The following is a 13787-nucleotide window of genomic DNA, read 5'->3' as shown; positions in this document are numbered from 1 at the left end:
GTGTGGTGTGTTGTGGTGTGGTGTGGTGTGGTGTGTTGTGTTGTGTTGTGTTGTGTTGTGTTGTGGTGTGGTGTGGTGTGGTGTGTTGTGGTGTGTTGTGTTGTGTTGTGGTGTGGTGTGGTGTGTTGTGGTGTGTTGTGTTGTGTTGTGTTGTGGTGTGGTGTGGTGTGTTGTGTTGTGTTGTGGTGTGTTGTGGTGTGTTGTGTTGTGTTGTGGTGTGGTGTGTTGGTGTCCTGCTCTGTGTTGTGGAGCGGCCTCCTGCTCTGGGCTGTGCTATGCTGTACTGGGTCGCTCTGCTCCACGCTTTGCTCCAGTGCTTGTTGCGAATGCTTCCACATGCATGAACGAACAGCGGCCCCCTCTACCCACTGTAGCCCTCCCGCCTGGCCTGACCGGCTCTTCCCCTGTGCCCCTTCTCCTCTCCTTCACTGTCCTCTCCTTCACTCTCCTCTTCTCTCCTCTCCTCTGCTCTCTTCTCCTCTCTTTTCCTCCTCTCCTCTCCTCCGCTCCACTCTGCTCTCGCCCGCTGCTCCCAGCCTCCAAATGGGCACTATTGCTGCCTGACTGGGCATCGGGCTGTCGGAGGGTAAGGCAGTGCAAAGGCACTGGCCTGTTAAGTGGACATGTGTGGCAAGCATGAGACACGTGTGCTGTGTGTAATGTGTGTGTGAGTGTGTGTGTGTGTCTGTGTGTTTGTGTGTGTTTGTGTTTGTGTGTGTGTGTGTGTGTGTGTGTCTGTGTGTGTGTGTGTGTGTGTGTGAGTGTTTGTGTGTGTGTGTGTGTGTGTGTGTGTGTGTGTGTGTGTGTGTGTGTGTGTGTGTGTGTGTGTGTGTGAGACGTGTGTATGTGTGTGTGAGTGTGTGTGTGTGTGTGTGTGTGTGTGTTTGCGTGCGTGTCTTCTTCAGTGAGGAAGTTCTGTGGCTCAGTCATCACAGAGCTTGTTACAGTGATCCTCGGAGATCATATATTCTTTGCCCTATTTAGCACTCCATAAAGCACAGTGGTGTTCAGGCCCTGTGTGCATTCCTTTAGGGGAGGGTGGACATTATTCAGCCCTACCATTAATCACTGAAATACACCCCAATGGGACTCAGACAGAGGAGGCCATTTCACAAGATCCATTTAAACAAAATGTTTAAATGTGACTGTGTGTGTGTGTGTGTGTGTGTGTGTGTGTATGTGTGTGCGCGCGCGTGTGTGCGTGTGTGTGTGCTGCATATCTAATCAGCCTATTAAAAGCCTGTAAGCTGTGCTGGGATCATGTGGAACGTGTAATGTAAGTGCTGAATGCAGTCGCGGGGTCAGAAAGGGAGACCAGCTGGGACATCTTCAGGGGGTCTTCAAGAGGCCATGAGCAATATTTTGTGCAATATAACAAATAATGAGTTTTATTCAGACCTGCATGTTTTGTTTAAAAAGTGAGACAAAAAAGGTAACAAAGCAGGGGAAACTAACAAAAGCATAACAGTTTGTGTTTATAGAGAGAGAACCCAGAAAAAGAAACGCCAGTGTTCTTCCACTATGGCTCTTGCCGTTTGATGAAGTGGGGCATTTCAGGTGAAGACGAGGCCCTGAATGGGGGGAAATGGGTATCAAATGGAGGGAAGATGAGACAGCCAGGGAGGAGGAGGGCAAGAGAGAGTGATGCGGTTTTAACCATCGAATGGAGAAAATGGTGTAGCAGCAAGAGACGAGGCATGGGGGACGAGAGCGAATGAGAGACACAGATACGGATGGAGAGAGGAGAGAGAAAAAGAAGGAGGGAGAAGAAATGAAAAAGTGGGATAGAAAGAATGAACAGCCAGCGACAATTAAGAAGAAAAGTGGGAGACGGAGAGAGGGAGAAATGATTACCCAGTGAGAATAAGGAAGAGGAGAAGAAACGAAGGAGTCAAAAAGTAAAAGAAAAGAAGAGTAGAATGACGAAGAAGGACACTTACTCTTTGATGTACTTGCGGCAGGGCACCGAGTTCCTCATGCAGGTGCCCGTGCGTCGCTCCACGTTCTCCACGATGACGAAGGGGGCCTCCTCCAGGGTCACGATGCTCAGATGATTGTCGTCGGGCTCGGCGTCGCCAAACGCGTTGTAGCGTGGCCACACGGGGAACTTCAGGGTCAGGGTCCGGTTCTCCCACTTACCCATCTGCAGAAGAGGAGAGAGAGAGGGAGAGAGAGGGAGGGAGAGAGATGAAGAGTGAACCGAATAGATAGAACCCGCTCCCCTTTTCCCTCGATACACCCATGGGGCAAAACCACAGAGCACAACAGACTGTGACACAGCTCTCTTGAGCTCACACACACACACACACACACACGGCTCACTGGGGAGCAGAGAATCATATTGCATGACAGCGCATCAACAACAAGGACAACATATCCATCACTGGCCTGTGCACAGTGGCATATGCATGCTCTGCAGCAGCTTGTGGAGGACAAATCTAGAACCAACTCAGGAAAAGGTGCATAAATACCAGAGAATGGGGCCCAGGTAGAGGATGACAAGCATCATTTATTTACTCAAATAAATAAGCATGCATACACTCTTAAAACAAATGTGCATTGTTTTTAACACATCTTTATGTCCAGATAGGGACAACACATTTTTTGTGTCACATTCGTTTTTAAAGTGTATCAGAGATGTAGACTTTTATTTGTTATGGGTGTGTGTTTCGACATGTATGGATGCACAAGGTCTCTCTGACCCAAATAATCTTGCTTGCATATGTACAATACCCATTTATATATTATTATATACTATTATTTACAATGTTTGTATGCTTGACTGATTGAGCTCCTGTTTAAGAATGTCCATCCAGGCCTTGTGCAATGTGCACCCGCGCCCTGCATCCATGTGAGTGTGCTGGGAGAGGGGTGTGATATGAGGCAGATTTGGGCCGACTGCACTGCAGGGCATGTGTCAGGCGCGCCGAGGCGTGGTGATGAGATCGATAGCTGCCGTGACGTGGCATGACGTGGTGTGGTGTGGAGTGGCGCTGCTGGAGTGACGCTAACCCGCACACCACAAAACATCTGGGCTAATGCTGCTAATCCCATCGCTGTGTCACTGCAGTGGAGAATAATCCTGTTCCACCCATGCTCTCTCTCCCTCTCTCTTTCTCTCTCTCTATCTGTCTTTCCATCCCCCTCTCTCTTTTTCTTCTTCCTCTCTAAGAGTCTCTCCCCCAGCAACACCCCCCCCCCACACACACACACACTCAAATGCCTCTCAGAACATGACAGTGACCAAAAACCCGCTGCGCTAATTTTGTGTGCCACTGACGGACGTGACAGCCACCGCAAGCGAGAGAGAGACAGAGAGAGCGAGACAGAAAAAAACAGAGAGAGAGAGAGAGAGGAAGACAGAGAGAGCGAGAGAGAGGAAGACAGAGAGAGAGAGAGAACCACCCGGAGCCACTTATCCAGGTCAAGCAGGCCTCGCAGTGGACTGACACTTAGCATCGAGGCCTGTTGGCGAGCCCGGGTCAGGCGCGGGTCCCAATAACACCGGCAGGCTCCATGCCCTGCCTTGGCGCCTCAGCTGGTGACGGCTTCTGTCCACCAGGCTTTTGTTTTGCGATGTGTGATAAACGCATTAAGTCCATCTCTGTCGATTCAAGCTAATGACAAGGGTGTGTGTGTATGTGTGTGTGTGTGTGTGTGTGTGTGTGTGTGTGTGTGTCTTTGTGTTTGGGGTGATCTGTCACTCAGGGGACTGGTGAATAAAAGAGCATCAAACTGCATGGCTTTGTTTGCCAGTGATGAAGAGAGCGGGAGGGACAAGATAACCCAGATATCATCGGACTTGCCAAGCGGTCCCGGAGCGGGCGTGGCCTGGAGCCGGCACGGATCCGTCAGGTGCTCGTCAGATCAGGGCCAGATGCATTTCAAAAAGCTGTTATCGGCGAGCGCTACGGGGCGCTTCCACTGAAAGTTCTACGGAAAGCACACCCTAATTAGTCTCATCGGAATAATCAAAGAGGATTTACTTTCGCGTACGTCACAGCAGATGAAAAGGCCTCATTGTTTCGTTTATTTGCCCAGGTCTCGCAAAAGAACATCTCTCCACTTTCGCATTGTGCCAGGATCAGGGATTCAACTCTACGTAATGCCGCCCTGAAAGCCTGTAGAGCATAGAAATAATTCCCTTTGGCTTGTACATGTCAATACCCATAGTGCTCGCATTAGAAGTGAGACGGACGCGGAATACAGTACCTGTCCCGCATCCCGATCGTGGCATGACGAGGTCCCGTATTGATGACGAGCCGACGAAGCAGAAGAGCCGCTGAATAATTCAGTTTGTTTTGAAGGCCGGTGATGTCACCACGCCTCAGAAATATTACGGAGCCGACCATGCCAGTGGCACATGGGAAACAGCGGCAGTGCTCCGTGTGATAAATTGTTAATGTAACAGGATTCAGAAATTGCAAATGTTCACTCTTGCCCCCCTCCTCCCTCCCTTTTTTTATCTCTTTCTCTCTCTCTCTCCCTCTCTCTCTCTTTCTCTCTCTCTCTCTCTGTCTACCCCTCATGCACTCGCTCGCTTGCCCCCTCTCTCCCTCCTCCTTCCCTCTGTTACACTTTGGAGCATTCAAGCATTCAAGCTGACTTTACATAAAAAAGTGCGCTGCCTTTGAAGTTCTTCTTGAACTGCCCTTCAAAACTTTACACACACAGAGAGACACATGTGAGGGACACACACACACACACACACACACATACACACACACAAACACACACACACACACACACACACACACACACACACACACACACACACACACATACATACGCCGCCTGCTTGTGTGGGCTCTGTCTGTCACACACCTAGTGACAGACACACACACACACACACACAGATAGTAGAGAGAGAGAGAGAGAGAGAGAAATTCTGTTTCTCAAGCACATCACATACACACTGTCTCTTCTGCAGAACAGAGGGTGCAGGAGAATTCCCACTCTGTCCAGTCTCATTTTCCCACGTTCATTTTCTCTGACAGCAGACCCTCGTCCAGACTAAGAACACATTAACACACACACACACATTCACACTAAGAACACATTCACACACATGCACAAACACACACACACACACACACACACACACACACACACACATTCACACTAAGAACACATTAACACACATACACGCACACTCACATTCACACTAAGAACACATTCACACACACTATTAAAATATGCTAGTCACTCGTAACCACCACGCCATCCCATCAGCATAAAAAGTCATACACATACCCACTATCACTCATAAACACACACACACACACACACACACACACACACACACACACACACACACACACATACACACACACACTCACACACACCACACATAGTATCTGACGTGGCCCGCCAAAAGCCCTAGAGCCCAGCCCAGCCCTTCATCTCTTTAAGGCACAATTGCATTCAATTAGATTCAATCCTGGCCAGCGTATCAAAATCAATTTCAATACAGCAGGCCTGCAGAGGAGAGGGGCTCCAGGAGAGAGGAGAGGGGAGGAGGAGGAGAGGAGAGGAGGAGGAAGAGGGGAGGAAGAGGAGAGGAGAGGATGGAAGAGGAGAGGAGGAGGAGGAGAAGAGGAAAGGAGAGGAGAGGAGGAGGAGAGGCAGAGGAGAGGAGAGAGGAGGGAGAGCATCCAAGACGCCACTCTATCTCCTCTATCCTTAAGGGCAATCTAACTCTCTATGATCATATATCATGGGCTTATAAAAACCAAGGCACGGACACTACTGTTACAGTGCTGAAAGCGTGTGATTATACCCACTCTAATAAAATGCCTCAAAACAAATATGTTGCCTGTGCCTCTGATGAGGAAATGAATCGTAAATCAGACAAGTCCCCTTACAGAAAGCCTGGGGGGGGGTGGAGGGGGGTGGGGGATTGGGTGTAGAGATTGGCCCAGAGGTAGAAATTAGATAGGGTCCAATCGATGCAGAAAAATACCAGGGTTACACGCAACACAAACACAACAAAATGGCAGCGTTTTAGCCACTCTAGATATAATCAGAATCCGTGGACAGGCAGCCTCGGTCTCAGGCTCAGCTTGGTGGACGGAGAGGGGAGAGGGGAGGGGGGAGGGGTGGGGGGTGAGGGGGCTCCACTCTATTGCTCTGCAGCAGTAACATGGAGAGGTGCAGTGCATCAAAACAGCCTCATTAGGTAAATATAATTAAAAGGAAGCTTTGCAAAGCAATGGTGCGGAGAATTCACATTAAGATGCTTAATTTCCCCATCATTGTATTGTAGCGCTTAATAGAAAAGAAGTTTGTTGTTTATCTCTAAAAAAAACATAAATACTTGAAACAAAAAAAGAAACACTCCACGCCGTAAGGACAGCTCAGTGAATGTGTGCGGCGGGGAATATGTGCGTGATTGTGTATAGGTGTGTTTCTATGCATGTGTTTGTGTGTTTGTGTGTGTGTTTGTGTCAGTGTGTGTGTGTGTGTGTGTTAGAGAGAGAGAGAAAGATGGAGGGAGAGAGAGCTTTCTCTCTATGTCTGTTTACTGAGAGTGCAGGTGGAAGTTGTCGCCATGTATGTGCTTGTGAATATGACATGTACAAAAGAGGAAAAGCAACACAGACACACGCAGGCACGCACGCACGCACGCACGCACGCACACACACAAACACACACACACACACACACACACACACACACACACACACACACACACACACACACACACACACACACACACACACACACACACACACACACACACACACACACACACACACACACACACACACACACACATGCACAGACACAAACAGATTCAAAGACACATCCATGCACACCCACAGACAGAAGAATACAATAAAGACAGACAGGATGTGTCAGAGCCAAGACGTGGGCCTCCTCTCAAGTGACCCCAGCTATCTGTTGTAGCCGTGGGCAACCGTGACTCATATTTCATTTCAAACACCACTTATTGAATTTCCTTTGACCCCTGTGCTGCGCATAAAACAATGTGTGCTGTTATTGGTCCAAAGAGGTTTGTCCTCGATGGTGGCAGTGTATCAGGCCCGTAACCTTCACCAGAAGCTATTCATTAGACTCTGGATGACTGGCTAAATCATTAGCACCTTACCACAGGGATAGCGAATTAGCATTTTAATTGTTTGCTCGCTGAGCATTGCCATGGTCACGGAGCAAATAGATTTGGTGCCCGTGGATTGCATTCCTGTCTTTCTCTTCCAATCAGTACTGTGTTCTCTCACTCTTCCTTTCAATCTCTCTCTCTCTCTCTCTCTCTCTATTCTCTCCATTTGTTGCCTCTACCATCACCGCCATTCTAGACAAGGGGGTCACAGAAGGGTTTTGGTCAGATTTGTTCGGTCGAGTCATCCCCAATTCTCGTACAATGGCGTCTAAACTGACCAAAGACCTTTTTTTTTGTATAGCGAGCAATCCCAGAGCCGTGATGCCCAACCGAAGCTGCTGCGCTGCACACGGGCCATTACAACAACAAACTCCCTGCTCTAATTCAGCTCGGTAGGTAATTAAACCACTCTTGTGTTTTGTAGGGGAAGGGAAGATTGTGTGTCAAGAGCTTGCCAGCACAACTGCCCAAGGGGGGTAACAGACAATGGGTCTATCAATATTTTCCAGCTCAAGGGTGGAATGGCTCAAATTCACTGAGCATGGAACTTGATACAGTGCTGTTTAGTCTACCTCAGAGCCGCTTAGCACCTACAAATGATTTCTGTAGAGATTTACGATGAATCGTTAAATCTCTGATATGTATTTATACCAATGTCATATAGAAAAAGGAATCACATTGATTTGATTATACTCTTGGTTACATATGAATGGCTTAATCCCAGTCTGTGAGCTGTATGACACAGTTTGTAACTGTAAAAACAATTTGTATTGAAAAAAAAAAAGTAGGCTAGCCAATCAGCAAACTATAGGGAATATGACGGATTTCAAACGGATCTCTATGGCGCATGGCTTGGCCAGACCATGGGGAAAGAGGGGGTCTGGAGATGTCAAGCTGACGCGTGAGGGGCCCGAATTCCTTGCTAAACAGAGGAGCAAGAGCACAACACCTCCCGGTGACTCAGTCTCCTCTCTTCCTGTCTTCCTGTCTCTGGAAATAACCCCAGCACCAGGCAATTACAGAAAAAGCGGCCATAAATTCACAAACCCAAACAGCTCGATCGATGGCGACTCCGAAAAAGAAAAAACAATGTAACATATTGAGATAGAGAGAAGGGGGGGGGGGACATGTACTCTGTGCGGCTGTGCGGCAAACAGACAACTCCCACTGTTTTATTTAACTTAACACCCTTCAACGCACTAACTCTGAGGGACGTCAGGGTTCAGCGTAGCGTGAGAGTGAGCGATGCAGGGGGGGGGGGGGGGGCGGGGGGCGTAGAGGGGAGTGAGGGAGTGCTGCGCTCCGACTGCGAATCAGACGCAAGAGCCAAGGGTGTAATCACTGATGGGAGGTCTCTAATTGCAGTGTTAGATAAGTCAACCTGTTCCTTAATGTCCCACAGACTCGTTAGCTAGGGGAAGCCTGACTCTCTGATTGGCTATTTATAGCCGCAGTGATTAAACGTGGACGGGTCGAGGTGAGTGCTGGCGGTGGTGGTGTGTGTGTGTGTGTGTATGTGTGTGTGTTTGTGTATGTGAGAAATGTTTTTGAAGTGCAGAGAAGGAAGGATAGAGAGAATGATGAAGAATGAACAAAAGAAATAAAGCAAAAGAATAAAAATAAAAAATAAAAAACAAAGAGAGAAAAACTGACTAACATAACTGTAGTCTATGTCTACTAACAGTACTGGCAGGCATACCCAGAGCTTCATCACACACCCATGGCCACAATCTACAACAACCTTCCCTTTAATTAAAGGCACCGTAGCAGCAGAGTGCGATACCATACCTCCACACTGATGCTGCCCATCTCCCCCTCTCTCATCTCCCTCCATTGCTATTGCTATGGGATGCAGTGATGCTTTCAGTGATGCTACTGGAGCCTATTTACAGAAAGGGACCTCGACCTCTTCTGCTGCTTCCCTTGTCGCCTGACACCTGAAAACCCACTCTCCTGTCAGCGGCGGCAGTGGCACATCCCTGAGAAGGCGTAATTTTCCAAAGCTAAGCTGAGCGTCGCTGCGTATTAAACGTCCCCCCCCCCTCCCCCCCACCGCTCATAAACGGGACGGGCCCAGCTCAGTTAAAAAGATGGCGCGACGTTTTAATGAACTCTGACTAAACAATATAAAGCTGTGTGGCGAGGGAAAGATGTGTGTGTGTGTGTGTGTGTGTGTGTGTGTGTGTGTGTGTGTGTGTGTGAGTGTGTGTGTGTGTGTGTGTGAGAGAGAGGAGGCAACAGGGAAAAGGGGCAATGATGGGAGCTCCAAAGGAGCTTACTCGCGGCTGCTGCTACTGCTGCTGCTGCTGACGCTCTCTGTAGCCAAGTCACTTGGCCAATTCACCGCAGGCCCTAGCGAGGTCGCCCAGATAGGCGGATTAGTTCGAGTGGGACGACATTCCATTACACCGCCGGACAATAGCATCAAAACCATCAGCGATACCCAGATTTATAGGCAATATCAGGATGGGTCCCTCGCTCCCCTCCCTCTCTCCCTCCTGTATTTCTTTGAGCTAAGCCCAGCGTGACAGGGCAGTCCTCTCCGGAGGGCCCTCTTTGGGCACGTTGCTGGCCTCCAACTAAATAAAACAACACAAGCAATTCACCTTCAGTCAAGTCTGGTCGAGGAGACAAAAGGCCTGGGCTCAGAGAGGGGACATGCACTCCCACAGAGAGATGGAGAGATAGATAGATAGATAGACACAAGAGAGAGAGAGAAGAGAGTGAGAGAAAGATTTTCATGTGGGATGGACAGCGGTTGGTGACAGCTCTATTTGACGGGATTGGGAGGATCAGTGTGTGTGTGTGTGTATGTGAGTTTTGAAAGTGCCGCTACATGCGCCGACACGAAAACACATACACCTGGCTATGAGGACACCTGCCGGCAGCCATTATTCTAGGGGATAAATAACCAAATAACAAAATGAAGGCGACAGCCACTCTCTTCCTCAGACAATCCCCCAAACGGAGGCAGATGTCTTGTTTTAACCGCTGAGCCCTTATTAAGTGACGCACCCATGCAGCGCATGACGGCTATATTCCAAACGACTCTCCCTCTCTCTCTCTATCCCTCTCTCCCTCTCTCTCTCTCTGGTAGCGGTGGATGATTGAAACAATCCTTAACGCATGAGCGAGCTCGGCAAAACACCTGCATTCCTCCCGTACCCCATAATAACACCTTCCCTCAGCGGCATCCTCGTGCCTCGTCTCTTGATCCCAGTGGAGAGAGAGGACGGCACGCTGACACCCCGACGTCCGTAATTGCCCCAGAACGACATCTTGGCACAACAGCAATCTTCGCCACACTCCTCTACACACGTTCTCTCCGAGGACAGCTTTTCACACTTTGCCGGTGCTCGATCAGTGCATTATGTCGGATTAACGTCCTATAGAGCTGATTTTTCCTTATTTTTTCCCCCCGCGGTGGTAGGATAACTTTATCACTGTGTCATTGTCTTAATACAGTTTTATCTTATCGCACAATTTCTTGCCAGTTATAAAATCCTCATATCTAATGCATCTCTCTCTCTCTCTCTTTCTTTCTCCCTTATTCTTGCTGCTGGTATCCAGGAACTCTCTGGAGTGTCAGTCGACTTGTATTCGATCGATACTGATTAGGTTAGCAGGCCTTTGTCGTTTGACATTGTCATGGATCATTTTTCCACCTCCGTTTGGGTCTATTCTGTTCTTTTCTTTGTATTGCATTGTACTTTCACTGCTTCAACTGTGCTGATGTGAGAAGGTTATCACGCAGGTCAGAGTTGGCCTTTAACAAGACTGTAGCAAGAGATAAATATTCCAACAAAAATAAAGAAAAACAGGCAGTAAGCTTATTTAGCCTTTTTTTTACCTTACACTGCTAACTTGATGCTTTGGAACACAGAGTGGATGTCTATAGCCTGTTTCATATTCATGTTTTCAACTCAGTCGGCAAGGTTCTGAGCAGAGATGTATAAGTCCAGCTTCAGAAAGTAAAAGTCCTGCCATGTATCGGTCCTACCACCTCTACTAATTAGCTGATCTACCTGGCCCATATACATTGTTTTTTCTCTCTCACTCTATCAGACAGGCACACATACACATACCGTACACACACACACACACACACACACACACACATTATATATATGTGTGTATATATATATATATATATATTATATATATATTATTTTTCTCCCTCACTCTCAGACAAAGTCGTGCACACACACACATACACAGACACACACACACACACACACACACACACACACAAACGCACTCACACACAGGCACACATTTCTGCTGCCCATATCTCATATGTTATGTCAACAGACACCTCAACCATGGTAATCATCCTGCGGGGCAGCAGAGCCCGCAGACAGACAGCTGGGAGGAAGGGGGGGGGGGGGGGGGGGGGGCGAGATGGAGAGGTGGTGTATAGAATCCACCCTCAGCAACCACACGCCGGCACACTACGAGCTCCACGGTGGGTGTATTACCAGCCCCAGGCCTGCTCTCTCTCTCTCCCTCTCTCTCTCTCTACCTCTTTTCCTCCTCTTCTCCCCCCTCCTCTCCCCTCTCTGTTGTGTTTCTGCTTTTTGGCCTCAACCCTTTTCAATGTTTCTCTCTCTCTCACACACAGGATGCTATTGTTACCTAGGTTACTGTCTCCTTTACCCTCTCTCTCTGTACTTCATTTTTTTCCATACTATCTCTCCTTGTCCTCCCTCACTTTCTCTCTCTTTCTCTCTCCCTCCATCTCTCCCTCCATGTCTCTCAGCAGTAGCCCCAGTGGGCCGGTGGCAGGGTTTGGCGGTGTTGTGGTTGATGTCATCCCTCCCTCTGGTGGTGCGGGGTGCCTAGCAGTGGCCGTGCTGCGGCGCCGGTAGGATCTGTTTCACACCGCCTCCGTTTACAACAACTGCCAGCCACAGATTGGCCACTCACAGCCAGTCCTCAGGGCCCCCCTCCACACCTCCACCTACCGCAGAGCATTAAGCTGTTCTGGACCTATGCCTATATGTGTGTGTGTGTGTGTGCGTGTGTGTGTGTGTATGTGTGTGTGTGTGTGTGTGTGTGTGTGTGTGTGTGTGTATGTGTGTGTGGTGTGTGTGTGTGTGTGAGAGAGAGTGTGTGTTTGTGTGTGTGTATGTGTGCATATGTGTGTGAGAAGAAAAAAAAAACTATGAAAGATGGAGGCTGGGAAAATATGTGATTGTGCATGAGAACAGTAATCATAAAAAGCATGTGTTTGTGTGTGTGTTTGTGTGTGTGTGTGTTCATTGAATTATTCATTAAATGTGCTCATGTTATTGCATTATGTGCATCATACAGTTATTGAGTTATTGGCCTGTGTGTGTGGTGTGTGTGTGTGTGTGTGTGGGTGTGTGTGTGTGTGTGTGTGTCTTTTAATTAACTCTGGACATCTGATTTCCCCTCTGCGTCTGTGTGTATGTGTGGGTGTGTGTGTGTGTGTGTGTGTGTGTGCTGGTCAGTGCCCTCTCCTAAGCTGGGCCAGGACCATGCCGATAAATATCTTTCTCTGGCCACGGCTGGGGTCAACATCTCTGAGCCGCAGCTCTGTCAATAATGAAATTCTCAGGGCAAACTTGGAACAAGTGCTGGTGTTGGTGGTGGAGGAGACATGGAGGGGTGGGGAGGGTGTAGGGGGCCCTGGCAGATCCGAGGGATCAGATTTTGATTAACTCCAAGTTCAGATGCTATCAAAGCTCATGGGAAGCAATCACAGCTCCTGCTAGGAGCCACAGGGGATTAACCGTTCTCTTCAGCCTCATATTTGGTACAGGTGCAGGGGCATAACATACACATCAACACACACACACACACACACACACACATACATACATACACATACACACACACACACACACACACACACACACACACACACACACACACACACAGGTGCGTACAAACACACACACACACACACACACACACACACACACACACACACACACACACGATTGGAATGGTGCTTGATGTGACTGACAGTTGGTAAGTAAACACCTTGTTTCTAGATCACTTTACGGTGACTACTATTACTTGGCAACTTTGATTGATGTTGCACCTGGGAGGAATGGCAGGCACTTGTTAGGCACAGGTCCTGAATTTTCCCTTGGGGATCAATAAAGTATCTATCTATCTATCTATCTATCTATCTAGCACTTGGAGAGCGGCGCATGACTCTCTCTGATGGTCCTCTAATAAGTGCTATTGTGCCTTATTTACATCTGCGGGGTCCACAGGTGAGATAACGTAGGAAAACAATTAAATTTAACTTAATTTGTTTTTATATAAAACCATAACATGAATTTCTCTCAAGGCGTCTTGCAGAGTCCACCTTGAACTTAAACCCCTTAGAGGCCAAAGTGTATGCACTGCCATATTATTAGAAGGTATTGACTTGCTGATTCTGCATGGTCCTCTACGGTTATGTTTTCTACAAGTGCAAGTGTCTGTGTTGGTGTTTGTGTAAATGTATCTGTTTGTGCTTTCATGTTTTCCTGTGTGGGCTGCATAACCAAACGAGTGTGTTTGTTTGTGCGTAGTTGTACATGGCTATATAGCATGTCTGAATGTGTGTGTGTGTGTGTGTGTGTGTGTGTGTGTGTGTGTTCATTGGCAGTTTGTATTCTGCTCACTTATTCAAAGCTCCGTGTAC

At 48.2% G+C, this 13787-nt stretch overlaps 1 protein-coding gene across 1 annotated transcript in view; it reads right to left on the bottom strand.

The window, feature by feature from the left end:
- The window catches only part of grin2aa (glutamate receptor, ionotropic, N-methyl D-aspartate 2A, a), a 159913-nt gene that overhangs the window by 56147 nt on the left and 89979 nt on the right, over positions 1-13787 (bottom strand). Inside the window, exon 4 of the mRNA XM_076266168.1 lies at positions 1941-2143. Coding sequence (XP_076122283.1) covers positions 1941-2143 — 203 coding nt within the window. The remainder of the gene's footprint in view (positions 1-1940; positions 2144-13787) is intronic.

The sequence above is a fragment of the Alosa pseudoharengus genome, unplaced genomic scaffold (genome assembly GCF_046254945.1).
Source record: "Alosa pseudoharengus isolate Yale_2024_CS ecotype anadromous, Long Island Sound unplaced genomic scaffold, YU_APseudo_1.1 YU_APseudo_1.1_scf_4, whole genome shotgun sequence".
Taxonomy (NCBI): Eukaryota; Metazoa; Chordata; class Actinopteri; order Clupeiformes; family Clupeidae; genus Alosa; species Alosa pseudoharengus.
This window is presented reverse-complemented; position numbering and strand designations above follow the sequence as displayed.